This window comes from Prunus dulcis, chromosome 3, assembly GCF_902201215.1.
Source record: "Prunus dulcis chromosome 3, ALMONDv2, whole genome shotgun sequence".
Taxonomy (NCBI): Eukaryota; Viridiplantae; Streptophyta; class Magnoliopsida; order Rosales; family Rosaceae; genus Prunus; species Prunus dulcis.
The window spans coordinates 6,510,009-6,528,750 of NC_047652.1; the positions used below are offsets into that span (position 1 = coordinate 6,510,009).

The 18,742-nt window shown below is 37.6% G+C and overlaps 1 protein-coding gene across 1 annotated transcript; it reads left to right on the forward strand.

Moving 5' to 3' along the window:
• The first annotated feature begins 2,569 nt into the window (after positions 1-2,569).
• Positions 2,570-6,567, forward strand: LOC117621639 (U-box domain-containing protein 52-like). Its single transcript, XM_034352203.1, has 10 exons — positions 2,570-2,750; positions 3,038-3,126; positions 3,210-3,331; positions 3,446-3,660; positions 3,761-3,815; positions 4,039-4,319; positions 4,685-4,788; positions 4,953-5,378; positions 5,536-6,294; positions 6,457-6,567. The coding sequence occupies exons 1-10, from the start codon at positions 2,570-2,572 to the stop codon at positions 6,565-6,567; spliced, it is 2,343 nt and encodes a 780-aa protein (XP_034208094.1).
• Positions 6,568-18,742: the final 12,175 nt, after the last annotated feature.

Consider the following 18,742-nt stretch of genomic DNA (forward strand, 5'->3'; position numbering starts at 1 on the left):
CAAGCCTGGTATGGTGAAATACGTCAAAGACGCTGTCCTAAAGCCTTTGTAGCATCCTTACGTGCAGGTACTGAAGGTCTACAAGACTCCAAGATACGACTCTCAATACACAGGCTCAAGATCTCTCTTATGAGCACGTTCACAGTCGGATATGTCTCCAATTCACATAACCATTGCCTAAAAATACTAATAGGAGAGTATAAAGGTAGGATAGCCAAATAATTAAAACAAAATTTAAAACTTGTAATGGTAAATTTTTTAAAAGCTTTTAAAAATTCGAACAGTAGGAACCAATCAGAAAGTAAGATTTGAATCAGAAAGGAGAATAAAGAGCATATTTGAAATATTTATTTATTTTATTATCATTGAGATTGACAAGAAGAATCTTTTTGTTAAAAGTATAGATGTTGCTAAAACATGGTATTCTCATACTAGGGATGTCCGCCCTTAGGTGCTGGAGTTGGTTTTTTTCTTGGATGATCAAAGTCCCTACCTCTGCTATGACGTAAATTCACAAATCGGCTACCAGTTAGTTTTGAAGTGGGTGTGGAGGTTAAGCTGTCCTTCCCAAAATCCGAGCAAACGCAGAACAACAAAACGAGAGCTCTCACACTTTGTTCTAGCCAGAGGTCTCAATTGCTCCTTTATTTCCTAATTTCTGCACACAATTTGAATTCAATATCATAAAGATTGTCTTCCTGGGGGAGTCTATTTATTTAAACTTTTCATACAATTTAAGTCTATATTTTGAGCAGCACAATTACAAGGAAAGAGAGGTCGGTCTAGTTTTGCTTTTTATGAATAAGACAAGAGAGGTCAAGTTAATCCGTTTGATAACCATTTCAATTTAGTTTTTAGTTTATATTTTTATTTTTTGTGCTAGAGTATAGAGGAAAAAGAGGGAGAATGGAAGTGAGAATGGAAGTGGAGATAGGACTGAGAGGGAATGATGGGAAAGATAAGTAATAAAAGTGAAAACAAAAACTAAAAACAGAACTCTATTTGAAATTGTTTCACTTTCAAGTTTTTGTTTTCACTTTTGTTACTCCTCCCTCCTATCCTCCCCTTTCATCCTCTCCCTCTCAATCTCATCCTCACTCCCATTTTCACTCTCATTTTCCTTTATACTCTAGCACAAAAAATGAAAGGGTTATCAAACAGGCAATCTGTGTGGCAGTGGTGTTTTTCACAAAGCAATTCACCCCTCCTGACTTTTGAAATGCAGCCACCTTCACTAGCTACAAACCAAAACCAAGTGCTTGAATATGAGTTTGAAAAACCAATCCCACCTTCATCGTTGCTGAACTTGTCATTATCACTGTTGGAAAGTCCTCATAAATTATAACTCAGCTTTGGTTAAGAGGTTATCGTTATGCATGGATTATGGAGTTACGTATAAATCCCTCTCGATGAGGAGGAACAACTCACAGAAGAATTTTCTCTCATAGCTGTCACCGAACGTGTTATAACATGAGTCGATTGTTGACGACGTGATGAACTTATGATCACACCAAAAACTTACTCATGCCAACGACCCACCAATTGGGGCAACTAGAATATCAGCAATCTATCTAGCTTCTGTGCAGGTAGTTGCAACGGCAGTATGTGATCAATGGGGTTGAGACGACCCCATATCTATTTCTTTTCTTCCACTAATCTTGACCCCAATATTCAATCTTAACCGTAAGGAATTTGATGAAATAATCTCTGAGGTGCAAAGACAAGGCTGAGGCTGTGAGGCACACCTGGCAGATGTTGAGAGCTTTTAATACTCACATTCTCAATGTGATAAATTTCTGACTCTGCCACTAAACGGCGGCTTTTGCGTTGCATTGTTGCATTGCGTGTATAGTAAGATTGTATTTTATGATGATTGTACCAATAATAGAAAAAAAAAAAGCAATATTCTAGTTAGGTAAATGTTCAACACACCTTTTGTTGGGCCGTGTGATCAAATTTTTAATTTTTAATTTTTTTTGGTCAAAAACCGTGTGATCAAATTTGTTAGCTAGGCTTTGCGTCAAGAAATCTAGAACAAGGAAGTGCCTCAAATTAACAAATATCCGTTGAAACTTGAAGCTATCAAGTCCTAGATTTTGTGCTTTATGGCCTACATAGCTAAAAGGGCCTGCAAGTTAGCTAATTTTGGAAGAAGGCTCTAAATTCGAGATTCAGATTTTATCAGTCAGATTAGCTTAATATAGAGACAAGAGAAGATGGTTAAGAAAAGGAATTTGGCACTCTTAAGTTAACAGAACAAACTAACTGTCTGTCTTCTTCTCTGTTGTTAACAGAGCCAACAAACTCTGCCCAAGTTCCTCTATAAAAATCGAAGTACCTCTAGCACAGATTTGTGCCAAGGCATTTCCAGTTTTATTGTATGTATCAAAGATAAGCTTTTGAAGAAAAATATATATTCAGGTTTCTTTTATTGTGGGTTAGAATCTCAGTGAATTCTCAGACATATCATTCTATTGTAATTGGCATTGGCTGCTGGTTAGAGTAGTTTGTTGAAGAAAATTTTGAGATCAATTGTTTAATTCATTCATTGACAGAGAGAGAAAGAGAAATGGGACTTAGAGGGAAACCTGGAAAGAAGGAAGAGTCTGTGGCTGTGGCAGTAGACAAGGACAAAGGAAGTCAGCATGCTATCAAATGGACTGTTGATAATCTTCTCAGCAGGGGCCAAAATGTCACATTGCTCCATGTCAAAGAAACTGCATCTCACCACCATAACCACCATCACCATAGTAATTCAATCTCTCTCTCTCTCTCTCTCTCTCTCTCTCTCTCTCTGTGTTATCTGTTTCTTATATATGCATGCATGCATGCATGCATGATGATGATGAAGAATGATGATCTTAATCAACGGGGCTGAGTAGTTAGATTTTCATCCTTATATATTCAAAATAATGCACCTAATAAAATGAACAAAAATAACTGTAATTAATGTTTACAATTCAATTGCAATTGCATATTGTTATATTCTAATTTCCCCTGTTTTACTCACATAATCGTGTAGCCGGGCATGGGACAGAGGAGGCCGGAAAGGTGCACCAAAGCCAAGCTGATGCTCAAGCCAAAGAATTGTTTCTTCCATTCCGCGGCTATTGCACCAAAAAGGCTGTGAGTAAATGCATGCATGCTTCTTAATTAATTTTGTTCCACACCAGAATTCACCTCCTTATGATTTCATCTTTCATGTGCAGATAAAATGCCATGAAATCATAATTGAGGACACTGATGTATCTAAAGCCCTCGTCAACTATGTTACCACTAATTTAATTGAGATTTTGGTGCTTGGCACACCATCAAAGAATGGTCTTTTCAGGTATGATTAATCACAATAATAAATATTTCTTATATGTTTTAGATTTTTGTAATGCATATCTTCTAATCTAACCTTAGCAGTCCTAATAGTTTCATCAATCTTGTTTCACAAAAGGTTCATGACCACGGACGTTCCAACCATTGTGTCGAAAAAGGCACCTGACTTTTGCACGGTGTATGTCATTGGCCGGGGAAAAATCTCAATTGTGCGATCCGCTACCGGTTCAGTACCTGAAAGAGTCTCACCGCCACCTCAAGAAATAGAGCATCACTCCAGCAAAGCTTCTGAATCTTATCCACAAATGAGGATGAGCAATCATAAACCCAGAGGTTTGTTTCTCTAATTCTAGCGTCATGCCGTGTCATTTTCCACCTCATAAGAATGCTTAATCTTTGTCCCTACTTACTCAAGTTTCTTTGATTTACACAGCACCAGAAAGGACACAGTTTTCAGCCCGTAGGCATCCAAACGAAAACGAAATCATGTAAGCTCTGATACATTGATTACTTAGGAGTGTTTCCAGTAATCTTTTTTCAATCACCTATTTTAACCATTATTCCTCATTGGATTGTTAGGCTGCCTAGATGAAGTTTCCATTAAGGGTTCTAAAATTCTAGATATATATGTTCAACAAATATAAGTAATTCTAGAAAATAGGATGTTTAGTCACAATTGATAAGAGGACTAACCAAATAAAAACGATACAGGTCACCTTTCAGCAGAGGAAACTCTGCACTGAACAAATCATATGAGATTCCACCGGACAGTGATATATCTTATGTAAGCAGCGGAACGCCAGGCAGGGATCACATGTTTCCTTCATTCTATGACAGCATGTCATCGGGAATGACCTCGCGTTTTTCAATCAACTCCGATTTGGACAGCAGAAGCTCCACCTCTACAGCATCCTACTCTGGAACCAAGTTTATGGACATGAGCTCTCTGCAACATGATTTCTCATCACCACTTCGTAATTTATCATCACCGCATCATGATTTCTCATCACCGCAGCATGATTTCTCATCAAGCTCATTTGAAAGTGGAAACTCGTGGTCATCGTCACAGAACGCGGTAAGATAATTTCCCAGTATAGTAAACTTGGAGCACTACCAACCTACAAGCTTTGGAGCATGCCTCCTATAAGCTTGCCATCAGAAGCTGATATATACCCCAAATTCTTTGACCCAGGAGCCAGTTTAGATGTTCCTTCAATAACTCATATATCTCAAATCACAAATCAGTTCATTTGATTGGTTTTCATGCCATTGTGCATAAAGACACAGATTTATTACTATAGCATACATACATATGCAGAAATAGGTCAGAGTATTTATACTGTTGCCTGAAAATAACAGGATGATGTGGACGCCGAGATGAGGAGGCTCAGGCTAGAGCTCAAGCACACAAGGGATATGTACAATGCAGCCTGCAAGGAGGGAGTCACAGAAAAACATAAGGTATTGATCTGAAACTTTTTTTGAGCATAGACTATACAAAAGTATTGGTATCAACTCCAAAGTTTCAATTTTAGGTAAACTGAATTCCAAGTAGTGAGAACAATTATTTGTTGAAATATATATATATATATATATTTTCAAATTTTTTTGACATATCATCACAGGCAAAGGAAGTCAACCGATGGAAATTGGAAGAAGAACTGAGATTAGAAGAGGCACGAACAGTTGAGGAAGCTGCATTGTCACTTGTAGGGAAGGAGAAAGCAAAGTGTAGGGCTGCCATGGAGGCAGCAGAAGCAGCTCAAAGGATTGCTGAATTGGAAACACAAAAAAGGAGAAATGTAGAATTGAAAGCCCTTAAAGAAGCTGAACACAGGAAGACGGCACTAGAATCAAACGCATATGACCTCAGGTACAGGAAATACACAATTGAGGAGATTGAAACAGCAACAAATGATTTCTCAGCGGGTTATAAGATTGGGGAAGGAGGCTATGGGCCCGTATATAGAGGTGAGCTCGACCACACACCAGTGGCAATAAAAGTTCTACGCCCCGATGCAGCTCATGGAGAGGAGCAGTTCAAGAAAGAGGTTTGTGGCTTTGCACATAATCAAATTTTTAACTAGTATCTTCTAAATTACACCACTTTCTTCAGTTCAAGCAAGGATTACTAATATTTCTCTCTCCACGCTTGTGCACTTTTGTCTCTCTAAACAATTTTTATGATAACTCATAATTATCATGCAGGTTGAAGTATTGAGTTGCATCAGACATCCAAACATGGTTCTCCTTCTTGGAGCATGTCCAGAATTTGGTTGTCTGGTCTATGAGTACATGGCTAATGGGAGCTTAGAAGACTGTCTCTTCCGGCGAGGTAACACCCCAGTTATTCCTTGGCAGTTAAGGTTCAGAATTGCTGCAGAAATTGCGACAGGGCTTTTGTTCCTTCATCAGACCAAGCCAGAACCCCTTGTCCACCGTGACCTAAAACCTGGAAACATTTTGCTAGACCATAACTATGTGAGCAAGATCAGTGATGTAGGTTTGGCCAGGCTTGTTCCTGCATCGGTTGCCAATTCTGTGACTCAGTATCACATGACATCAACAGCCGGAACATTCTGTTATATCGACCCAGAGTATCAGCAAACAGGACTGCTTGGAGTAAAATCTGATGTCTATTCACTTGGGGTCCTGCTTCTACAAATAATAACTGCCAGACCACCAATGGGTTTGACTCATCTTGTTGAGGAAGCTATTGACACAGGGGCTTTTGCTGAGGTGCTTGACCCTGCTGTTTCTGACTGGCCTATTGAGGAAGCCTTGAAGTTTGCCAAGCTTTCTTTGCAGTGTGCTGAAATGAGGCGAAAAGACAGACCAAATCTCGGGAAGGTTCTTCTACCTGAGCTTAATAGATTCAGAGAATTTGGTCAAGATAGCATGAATCGGCTCAGGTTTGGTGGTAGCCAAGTGTTCTCAGAAAAACAAGGAGCGATTTCCACAAGACAAGTGAGTTGCATAACATAAAACTGGCACTGCGCTTGAATTAACTGCACGGATCATTGTTCCAAAGGAAGCATCATAATACTATTGGTTTTTGTTGTGTTTTGCCTTCATCTAATATTTTTCTTTACATTTATTTTGATTTTATGTTTTTGTTCTTATTTGTAGGATGTGATAAGTGACACCAATCTAACACATTCAGGATATGATAGCTCAAGGAGTCAGTCAAGCGCATCGTCTTATGCGGGAAGAAGAATGTTATTCCCGGATTTAGAATAAAAGATAAATCAGTTCTTCACTTTTTTTTTTTCTCTGAAGCGCCTAATTTTCTTGTCACAGTTGTAATTCATGTGTAATTCATTTTATGAATTTTCCCAAATATAAAGCTTTACATTTCATTTTCACAATTGTTGCCTTATGTTTCTGATTGAGCAAACGGGCACAGAGCCTTCCTGGATGCCTATAAAGAAAATGGTAGACTGGAAGGATAAGATACTGCAAGAGAAAATAATAATGTAGATGGATGGCAATGAACAAGAACTCAAACAAAAAGCAAGCACATGCATACACCCTGAATCCCACAAGAGTTTTACGACTTTAGGAAGATTCAAGCTATTTAAATAAATTCTTATTTGAAGGACACCCTTGTATTAGCGTCCATGTGTGATATGTTTCAAATTTGTTTCGATGCGGAATTCTTGTGGTTTTACGGTCTTTGTATCTCGTTTAACCAATTTTACATTAAAAAAATTGAAAAAATGAGGGTATCATCAAGACTATTCGTTTTACAGAGGTAGGAATTATACGTCAATTTTATAACGTTGTTGTGGGGGCAAATTTCCCCACGAGAATATTCGGTTCGAAAGATTCCCCTTTCTTCTTCGCCTCCTCTTTCTCCCTGCAAAATAGAACAAATAAGAGGACCACACCCGGGGGGTGTTGGCCAAAGGCCCTCCGATGCCTAAGTCAGTTCAATCGATCCGTAGAGAAACGATAGCTAAAATAGGGTACGGGATGTGTTTATAATCTAAATCGGGCGGCCGGAGCCTGATGTAAAAGAGAGAGAGAAAAAAGGTGGCTAGGGTTTGAGAGGATTATCTAATAGTAACTAGCGCAGATCCCCTCAAAAAGAGAGTATGTAAAGCGTAAATCCAGCTGCCACCTTCATCAATCATTCCTGCATCACATCTCTGGTTAACTTCTTCAGCACCATTCATCTTTCTCATTGCCATTCATCCTGCCTTTACTCTTTCTTTGTCATTTCATTAATTGGTTACTTAAGAAGAAAAATACTATTTGGTTTAATATTGTTGTGTGTTATTCATCTTACAAAGAGGTATATATATACATAAGGCTATAATCTTAATCCCACTATCAAATGGAGTAATTATAGGCCTATACTAAGAAATCTAATATTACAAAAAATTATCTAAATTATAATACAAAAGTGAACAAATTCATTTATTTTGTCTTTTAATTGTCTCATTTAGTTATTATTATTATTATTATTTTTTTGGTGAACTGGGGGGAAACACCCCAAATAAACAAAACAAACTAACCAACACGAATCAAGCGGGGCCTAGACACCCCTAACAAATCATCCACCAAAGAAGTCCCAACCCAACTTGGAGCCTCATCAAAAACGCATATACCAAGATCTAAGTTGTAACTCCAAGCAGCCAGTCGATCTGCAACACTGTTTTTCTCCCTAAAAATATGATGGAGGCTGCAATTCTCAAGCTGCTGCATTAACTGCCAACAACTAGAGACCAAAGATGCAAGAGGGTGCAAAGTAAGAGAATCATGATGCTGAACAAGCTGGATAGCAATAGGCAAATCCATCTCAACGATAAGGTTATTAAACCCTTTTGCAATAGCCATCCTCAGACCAAATAACAAGCCCCATAATTCAGCCTCTAGAATCTGCCCTTTTCCCAAATTAACTGCAAATCCACTACACCAATCACTAGAAACATCATGCAACACACCTGAAGCACCAATATGGCCAGAAGCAACTTAGCAAACCAAGCCTCAACCTTAGCACACTTGAAAGAAGAAACATTAGAAGCTTTAAACAATTCCTTCACTGCAGTAGTAATAATCTGTATGGAGTCAAAAGCCAACTCTTCATCACCATGAAACACATAGTAATTCCTCCATTTCCATATGTACCAACATGTGAAAACAAAGACCAAATTCCAGGGAATACCATCAGCCCAAACAATCTTCGACATCAAATTTACTCTAAGCCAAGGCTGAAAGTCAAGAGTAAAAAATCCAGGCTGAAAGTCAAGAGTAAAAAATCCAGCACTTTGACTAGAATTAAGAAGAGCATTCCACACCTTCTTAGCCTTAACACAATCACGAAGAATATGAAGTATAGACTCCATAGGCCAATGACAGAATCCACAAGAAGCATCGGAAGACAACTGTCTTCTAGCTCTTTACTCATTAGAAAGAATTTTTCCTTGAAAAACAAGCCAAAAGAAAATATGCAACTTGGGAGGAATCCCAAGCTTTCACAAAAACTTCCAATCAACATCAGAGCAAGCAGAGCCCTCAAAAACCCATATTATAAGCAGATTTTACAGAGAAAATCCCATTGGAGGAAAACTTCCAAATTTAAGCATCTTGAATCCCACTATTAAACCCCACAGGACAGCTAATAACTCGTTGGACCAGATCTTCAGGTAAAGCAGCCCTTAGTTTCTCCATATCCTACCAACCATTTTTGTAAAAACTGGAAATAACAGAATCTGGGTCACAAATATGCACACTACTATCATTTTGGTTTAAAGGAGCATCAAAAACCCAATTACCCTTCCAAAATTTAACAGTACCACCATCCCCAATTCTCCATAACATACCCTTCCTTAGAAGAGCAGCCCCATGTAGCACACCTCTCCATGTAGAAGAACAATCCTGCCTAAAAATCACAGAATCATCAAGAATAGAATGGCCTTTAAGGTATTTAGCCTCATAAATCTTTGCCCACAAGCCTTCATCCTTAATATGCAACCTCCAACCAATCTTTGCTAACAAAGCTTGATTCATAGCACCAATTTTTTTAAAGCCCAACCCCTCTTTACTCGTAGGCCTACAAACAAGATCCCACTGACAAAGATGGACCCTGCTCATTTTCTCATCCCACCCCAAACAAAATTTTGATTTAATTTATCAAGTGCATCACACACACTAGTAGGCAGTTTAGCAATTTGCATTGCATAAACAGGTACAGCCGAAGTAATAGATTGAATAAGGGTAGCTCTAGCAGCTAAAGAAAGAAATTTACCCTTCCAAGCAGCAAGTCTTTTATGCACTTTGTCAATTAAGCTACTATAAGTCCTTTTATCAATTCGACAATGCAATAGAGGCATGCCCAAGTACCTTCCAAGATCTTCAGTTAGAGCAGAGCCACAAGTACAACTAATTTCCTTAGCTATCTCCTTACAGATGTTAGGAGAACAAAAGATAGCATATTTATCAAAATTTACTGTTTGACCGGAGGCTTGACAAAAAACCTCCAAGCAATTCTTCAAAACTCTATAGCTTACCTTTCCTCCTCTTATTCTTTTGATTAGTGGAGAAGGGGGTTGTCCCTATTAAGTAAATTAGGGTCATGTTTAGTGACTAGTATTAGATTGGATAAGTCACTAAATTTAAGGAATATTGAAGGAGGAAATGAAGGTAAGGGTGAATGACTTTCCATGTTGGGGGATTAGGAGGGATTAGTTATAAGGTGTTGTTATCGTACCATTTGATGGGGATTAGATGATATAAGTTTTAGTTGAGCAATCCATCTTCTACCTTCAACTTGGTTTTTTTTTTTAAAAAAAAAAATCCATTTCTTCCTTAACATGCTTTAAATAAAGGGAGTATCCAATCCAATCCAATACTATTCACCAAACATGCCCTAGATCTACAACAGTGCAACAATTAAAACTGCAAATTTGAACACATACACATTAATCAGTGCATAATTATATATCATTTTGTACCCTTCTAATTTATGATTTGGTTATGTTTTTGAGTTAAACTTGTGCTTATAATCTCTTCTATCTTTGTCATTCAGTTAATTGAGATTTAGGTAAAAATGGTGGCTTTGGATAGGAAAAGATACAAAATGGTGCAAAAACGTGCAAACTGAGTTAGCAATTTATTTCAACCTTAACTTCTTCCTCCGACCCTGGATTGGCCCAAATGACATGTGGTTGGAAAGATGACTTTCTAAACTTCAAGATGGAGGGCTCAAAGTCATCATTTGCTTAAGAAAAGCCCAATTCGTGAGCCCATGAAGTTGCTGATCATGGTGACCTAAGGATGAGCTGATTGTTGCTTGGTCATGATGAGCTATGGTTTCTTGTGGGATTTGTTGGTGAAGTGCAACAGTCAAATAAGAAAAGAAACAGATTTTCAATTGCATTGGTGTGTTAGGTAAAGTTGGTGAAGTGGGTGTTATAGGTGAAAGCCATGCTCAATTCAGATTTCTCACTTCATAAATACCAATTCCATTCCACACCAAAATGAACCACATCCAGAGATTCACACTCCCACAATCCATCCTTCATTCCATCCTCCACATTCTATCATTCCCCAAATACATTCAGAAATCACCCTCAAACACTCCCACAACCCCAAAAACTCTAGCAATCAACCCAAAGCTCTAAGTAGCCCCAAATCACCAAAACTATCCTAGCAAGCCTTTCTTCCATTTCCCTACTAATTTCCTCTTTCTCAACCATCACCACTCACCCAAACTCATCCAAAATCACCTCCTTAACGTTTATACATCCTTCTAGACGTTGGGAAGCTCTTGGAGCTGCATTAGACATGGAGAAGCTCTTGGAGAAGCATTGGACACCACAAGAACTTCAAAAAAGGGTTTTTCTATTCTTATTGCATTCATTATGTTTCTCATTTCTGTTTAAGTTTCTTTCCCATGATGAGTAGCTAATTTCATAACTAGGGCTTTGATGTAACCTAACATGAATATTCTTGGTTTATAAATTTCAAGTTTCAAGTTTGATTCATGATTCATGTTCTTATTCATTATGCCTACCTGCCTATATGCTAATCGAAACGCCTAGCTACCATTCATATTTGTGTATTTTGGTTGAAACTAAAGTAGACACCATAAGCTTTTGTTTCAATTGAACTATGAATAGGAAGAGTATGTATGGAATTCGACAACATGGATTAGATATATGCTTGGTTGTTTAAAGCATTCTTTTATGCTTAATGACTTTCTAATGCTTGATTTAGGTTCGACAACAAGGACTAAATTAGGGAATTAGGAATACAAGGTTAGGACCAGACACCATGGCTTAATCATACTTTAGCTAAAATCAATCTTTGAATCTGAATTAGACTTGTCACTTGAATCCTTATAACCTAGAATTGGATTGTTATGGTGAATCGAATGCCCTAGTCTCCAAATCTGTTTTCCAACCCATAAGACCACTCTTTGTTACACTTGTTTACTTGCTTTTGTTTGCAATTTTATTTTATTCATTTGTTTTCACAATCACAATCACAAGCACTCTCACTTCAAATTCCAATTTCATTTTGCTTCATTTGTTTTTAAACTCAATCTCATTTGAAAATCTATTTTATACTTAACTTCTTATTTCTAGAATTGGATAATCTAAGTACATAATTAATTTGAACTTCTTAGTTCTCGTAGGTACGACCTCGTTCTTGCCTTGCTATAATATTAATTGGCCCGTACAATTGTGAGTAACACAAGACACACTAAGACAACTGAAGGAAGTTAAGGTTCCACCCCAAAATCAGTTAGCAATGGGGGTTGAACCTTAACTTTTTTAATGGTATCAAAGCATGGTGGCCCATGTATGAAGCCCAACAGACACACATGCTTCTAATGGCGAACCCAGCATCTTGTCAAAGTGTGGGCATAAATGTTATATAATAATATAATAATATTCATTTATGTAGCAATATTATATATATTTATATAACTATTTATTCTATGAACACAAAATACAAATGTGAGGGAGGACAAAGTAAGTTATTTCTTGAACTTGGCCTTGATATTTGGTCAACTTTGGGGCCTTGATATTTTGAATATGGGAAATTTGGATTAAAATCTTGAAGGTTTTATTTATTTGCTTGTCAAATGTCTTATTTATTGTAGTCTACATGGTTGAAGAAGAAATTAAGTATAGGCAGCTGCCCACACTAGGTTCCATGTAGGTCCGCCAATGCATGCTCCATGTCACTCAGTTGTCCAATTAAGTTGTCTATGTGTTAGGCTTGAAACTTCGCGACATGTGAGGGGGCGTGTGAGGATGTGAAGAGTTGTCCCACATCGGAATTTAAGGACTTTGCATGGGTTTATAAGAAGTTGGGCTACTCCCCCATTGCCAATTTATTTTTAGTTACCTCAACTTAAAGTGATCAACAAAAACATGTTATTCATCATAAGGGGAATGCTAGCAACCTTCTCCCTTTTCCCCATCCCATATGTCACTTTCTTTACACTTAAAATTAATGCATGGCTTTTGATTTCCAAAGTTACCCTTATTGAATATATTAACTTTCTTTTGAATTACTATTAAAATAAATAAATGTTATTTAAAATAATAATAAAAATATCTAATTATTTAACAAACACAAAATTTTGACAATCCGAATTTCCGAAACATTAGTGGATAACCCTTTTGTAGTTTGGTAGCATATCAAATTTTGAATGATATAAAATACCACAAAGTTCAATTTAAAAAAATTTTAAAAATCAATTTTAGGATATTAATAATTAAAATATTAAATATGAAATATGAAAACATTGAAAACAACCCAGCCACAAGGGGCGGGAGGAAGATGTTACGTAGTGGTGGCTGGCTGGCAAGAGAAACAACATATTTTGAGAGATGGAGATGGGGCATATGGCTGGGGCTGGTGGGTAAAACAAAATGTTATTTTATTAATTTCTATTTTTATTTTTCCAATTTGTAAAAAAGTTTAGAAAAATTAAAGGTAATATGAAAGTCAATATATTTATTAAGGATAATATTGGAAAACAAAAGTTATTCATTAATGACATTGTTTTAGTATATAAAAAAATGACACATGGCATGAGGAAAAAGAAGAAGGTTAGAGGGAAGTTGCTAGTCATTAATAAGGAAGTAGCTAGGTTTATGCTAGGTTTATGAGTGGGAAGTTAATACATTTGTGGTGGGTAATGAAGGGTTTAAGTGATGGATTAATTGGATTAAACATGTGTTGATGGTGGAGAGTTAGCGGAAAAGAAATAACGGTGAGGTAGTGGGCGTTAAATGGCTATGAATGACATGAAATAGGCTTTTTAGCTTCAACGGTTTTGTCTTCTCTTCTCCCTCTTTACTTCTCTTTATAATCACTATAATCCCACAATCAATTCTTCAATAAAATCCGTCAGCAATTCTCTTTACACCTGGCTTGAACTTGGACAAATGTATGTCTTCATCTTTTGGCTTTCCGACTTCCTACAAAAGATAAATTCACCAAATTAATACAAAAAATTCATAACATTAAACGGAAAAGTTGACTGAGATGAAGGAAAGGACAGTTTTTGAAACTGGAGACATAATTAAAGGACCATAGTAACAATTTAGTAATGTGAAGGACAAAAAGTAAAGTTAGGCCTTAGTCCAAAGATCATTACTATAATTTTGCCTATTTATTAAGGATAATCTTGGAAAACAAAAGTTATGCATTAATAACATTGATTTAGTATAAAGAAAGTGACACATGACATGAGAAGAAGGAAGAAAATCCAAAAGAGAATATTAGAGATAACGTTGCTAGCCATTAGTAAGGAATAGTAGCTAGGTTTATGCATGGGATGCCTTCCTACAGGGCATCTTTTATATCCAGAGGATGCTCACTTTCTCTCTCGGTCGTGCATAAATTAGGAAGTCTGTTGGCAAGCAAAACAGCACAACTACAAGGAAAGAGGCTAAGAGAGAAAAAAAATACAAAAATGAAAAGGATCACCGTAGATATTTCTATTGTCTTTTAAGTTTTAACCAAAGCCACATACACGCACACACAAAAGCAACTGGGACATGATATTAGGGCTGGGGGTATAAGCCATGTGCTGTAGGAGATGGTCGAATATTTCTTGGGTGATCCAAATCCTTACTGAAGGAAGTTGAGTTTCCACCCCAAAACCAATTGGCAATGGGGGGAGTAACCCAACTCCTTATAAGTCCTTGTTAGGTTTCTCAACTTTCCAATGTGGGACTCTTTACCTTCACATTCTCACACGCCTCCTCACGTGTGGAGAATTTTCAAGCCTAACACGTGGACAACACATTTTGGGTGACGTGGAGCACGTGTGGCCGTTGGGCTTTCACACGTGGGCAACCCGCTCTGATACCATGAAAGAAGTTGAGGTTCCACCCCAAAACCAATTGGCAATGGGGGGAGTAACCCAACTCCTTATAAGCCCTTGCTAGGTTTCTCAACTTTTCAATGTGAGAATCTTTACCTTCACATTCTCACACTTACCACTGCTGCTACCAAGACGTGGCGGCGATGCCAGAAATATAGGTTTCTTAACAATCTGAAGCCGCTTATCAAAATGGGTTTCCTGTTCTTCTTTAATTTCTGGAAAAATAGAGTGTTATTGATAAAGTCAGAATCAATTGAATGAATACCCTTTGTTATATATATGGACATGCAACAGTTTGTAATTCCCAATTTGGAGTTTAAATACGAAATTTAAATCAAACGGTTAAAATAATATTTTAAATTAATCTAAATCAGATTCAACCTCAAAACTCACTTCAAACTCTATAAATACCCACCCATTTCTCAATTAATCTACCAAATTTTTTTTTTATTTCTCAATTTAATTTTTTCATTGTCAATTTTATCAATCTTCTTTCATTCTCATACTTTTAATATCATTTCAGGCACATTATCTTCTTCATTCTCATACTTTTCATGTTTTCTTTTGGAATAAAAATATATTTGTGGAATTTCAATTTTTTTAGGTCAAATTGTTTAAAAAATTAAATTATGAAGTTATTTAAAAACATTAAATGAAGAAAAGTTATCCATTAAAAAAAAAATTAGAATTAAACCATTCTTAAACAATTTAATAAAGTTGTGGACTTATAATTTGAGTCTGAAGGTGACAGGACCCAATCCAAATTCCGCTTTGGAATCCAAGCTAGACCCTGTGCGTGTCCGACACCTGGCGAATGTCGGGCACAAATGACCTATTTGCCCTTCTATACAAAACATGATAAAATAACAAGGTTGACGTCTACCGAAAAACCGGCACAGTTTCCCTTGTAATTGGCTCAATACCAAATCATTTACACATGCCAAAATAAGTGTATATATATATATATATATAACCAACTGCCAGCATACATATATATACATTCCAACAGTTCAAGTCTCAGTCTAGGGTAAAACATCAGAGCAACTACTAAGAATTTACAAAGGAATCAATTCTTTTACAAAACAAAAATCCTACATCAAAAGAAAGGCACGGAAGATGGAAAACGGCCCGGTGGTGGATTCCTGTGCACGTCTACTACCTTGGGGCGCAAAACAACAAAAAGGGTGAGTGGACCCAAAACAAAGTTTAGAAAAATAGCATATGAACATACTAACGCCACTGTAAAAACAGTTATACAAACTAGCTTATTTTCTTTATTTCTGATATCAATGCACGTATATAACTATACATGTATAAGTCAATCATGTTCATGGTCAACATCACTTTTGAAAACAGTTTAAAACTATCACCTAGGTGTACCCTTATTTCCGTCAATTCATTACATTTGTCAATTCCTTGCATCACTATGAGTGACACATACTCGCAGGTCTCAGTGACACAAAGTCAGTCCGAGCCGCAACTCGCAGGATTTAGGGAACCGTAGTTCACCTGATCCGCATTACTCGCTCCACACGAGTTCGAGTACCAAGGAACTCGTGGGGCAACTGTCAAGCATACTGACTAAACTGAAGGCAACCAATATAATCCTAAGGCAACTGATTTACCAAAGGCAACATTGTCTATCTAGGTACAATACAAGGTGGTTTAGAAAAATATAAAGTTTCTGAGAAAAATCTGTTGAATAATTAACTTTCTGTAATCTTTAAAATTATGCTGCCATTTATATGATAATTAACGAGAATATCTTTTCCTATATTCTTTAAAGGGGAATTCACTCGACAGCATGCAACATAAAATATTCAAAAGCATAAAACAGCTTATAACTGAAATTGAACTGCTTAAATTCATTTATAAAAACAAAGAGTCCACTCATTGATAGTCCGAGCTTGCTGGACCTCTTGAAGGTCCCTATTGCGGGTCAACTGGTGCCCGGGTGCCTGATTCAATGACCATAATATTCTATTAATACAATATAGTATTAAATTAAAAACCCTGACCCCCGCTCCTAAAAGTACGTGCGTCAATTTAAAGTTATCCCTATGCCCATAAAAGCTTTCCTTCCACGTGGGATAGTTTAGCGGTATCTTGGGGCTCAAAAAGCGCTAAAGTCCTAAAAAGATCAACCCGAGACCCCACGGGTCCATGACCTCACAATATGATCCGGAAGCCGCTAGAAGGTCCAATATATCTAGGACACATGTCCCGAGGGTATTGGTGTCGATCGGACGGTCGGATTGATTACGATCGTGTAATTGCATAATTTCTAAACCCTAGTCCTAGGGTTCACGATTTCGGAGTATACGGGACTCCGATTCACAATCCGTTGAATCCTACACGATTCTGGAATTATCTAGAGTAACATATCTGAAATTGATTACGATAAAAACCGCTCAACAGTATTGAACCCAGAAATCGCACAATATGGAAAATCCATTCGAGGCTCAAACGGTATCCAAATTGAGATCCGCGAATTTCTACGCGCTCGTGACAACCTAAGGATCGCATCAAGACACAGTGCCACTGCACCACCCTCGCCCACGCGCCACCGCATGCTCCGGCAGTGCTGGGTGTCCAAAGCGATTATGCATCGCTGGAAAATCTCAAAACCATGGCTCCAAGCTCCTACCCTAGGTATAACACCATATTTGGAACCACTTTTGTTCTGGACCTACCCCAAAAACTGATCGGAAGGGGCCGAACACGGAGGCCGAAAACTGGCCGAATTTCCAATTCCAAAATCCAATATCTACACTGAGAATCGATTAATTCCTACCCAATAGGCAGCTAGAACAGCTCGAGAGGTTCAAAATCCATACCTGGCTAGTCCGATTTGGTTGAGAAATGAGGGAGAATGACGGCCGTGAAATTCCAGTCACACTCGCTCGGATTTCTGCAGTTTTCGAAGGCTGGAGTGGCTGACGGCGACGGAAACCGGGTGGGACGAGAAGAGGAGGAGATGACGGTTCGAGCAAGACCGGTCTCATGGCCGATGGTGGTCTGTGGCGGCAACGGCGTGACAAAAACGAATCGGAGGAGGAGGAGGTCGAGCGACGAGAGAGAGAGAGAGAGAGAGAGAGAGAGAGAGAGAGAGAGGAAACTGAGGGAGAAGAGAGAGAGTGAGGGTTTAAAAAATCTGATTTTTCCTAATTATCATTTTGCCCTTCGTGATATTTTACCCGTATTTTCTTCGTTAAAGCTCCAATTCAAGCCCACTTTGTGTTTACGAACTCATTTCGTCGTGCTCTACTCAACGGTGTATGTGGAATTGTCAAATTCCTTTTCGGTCAAACAGTCAACTTTTCGTTAAGAAATTATTCCAAAGGCAAAATTGTCTTTCCTCATAATAAATTACTAAGTAAATATGAATTTTAGGTTTGGGTCATTACCGAAGGGTTGGGAAAAAAAAAAGGTTTGAGTTTAGGCAAAACCCAATAGTTAGGGGCCGTTCGGTAACATTTTCAAGGCTCTGTTTTCATTTCAGTTTGGAGAAACAACTTACAAGCTAGCTGCTCTAGCTTGCTAGTTATGCGTACGTTGCCCATTTCTAATTGTTTTGAGTGGTTTTGAGGCGCCTATAATTTCATTCAGGACACCCTTTTTGAGGGTAGCATCGAACAAGGTTTCCGCCTGTTGTATTTCCATTAACGTTTCTTAAATAACGTTTTTCTCGTACAGTTGATATTCCATAAAAACAAAATAACATACTGATTAATGGATTTCTTGTTGATTCAAAGAATTGAAAGGATATGTGTTCGACTCATTAAGCACTGTATTTATACAGACATATCACACTACTAGAAAAGGGAAGTACAAGAATAATAATCAAAAGTAGAAGAAAAAAAAGCTCAATAGAAATTATGACAAGATATGATTTTTGGGCACACATATGAGTTTTTAATGAATTTTTAAGTTAAGCCAATTAGAAAATGACATGTGTTGGCTTTTATTTGACTATTTAAAAAAGAATCAAAATAAGAAGCGCTGGATTGACGCGAGTCCTTCTTCTTCCTCGAATTGCCTCTGCAACTTAACTTAATC

Bases quoted from the DNA above. Each gene is read 5' to 3' on its own strand.
- LOC117621639 (XM_034352203.1), top strand. From the start codon at position 2,570: ATGGGACTTAGAGGGAAACCTGGAAAGAAGGAAGAGTCTGTGGCTGTG. The intron at 4,789-4,952 runs GTATTGATCTGA...ATATCATCACAG, and splicing joins GAGTCACAGAAAAACATAAG to GCAAAGGAAGTCAACCGATG. The intron at 6,295-6,456 runs GTGAGTTGCATA...TCTTATTTGTAG, and splicing joins GAGCGATTTCCACAAGACAA to GATGTGATAAGTGACACCAA.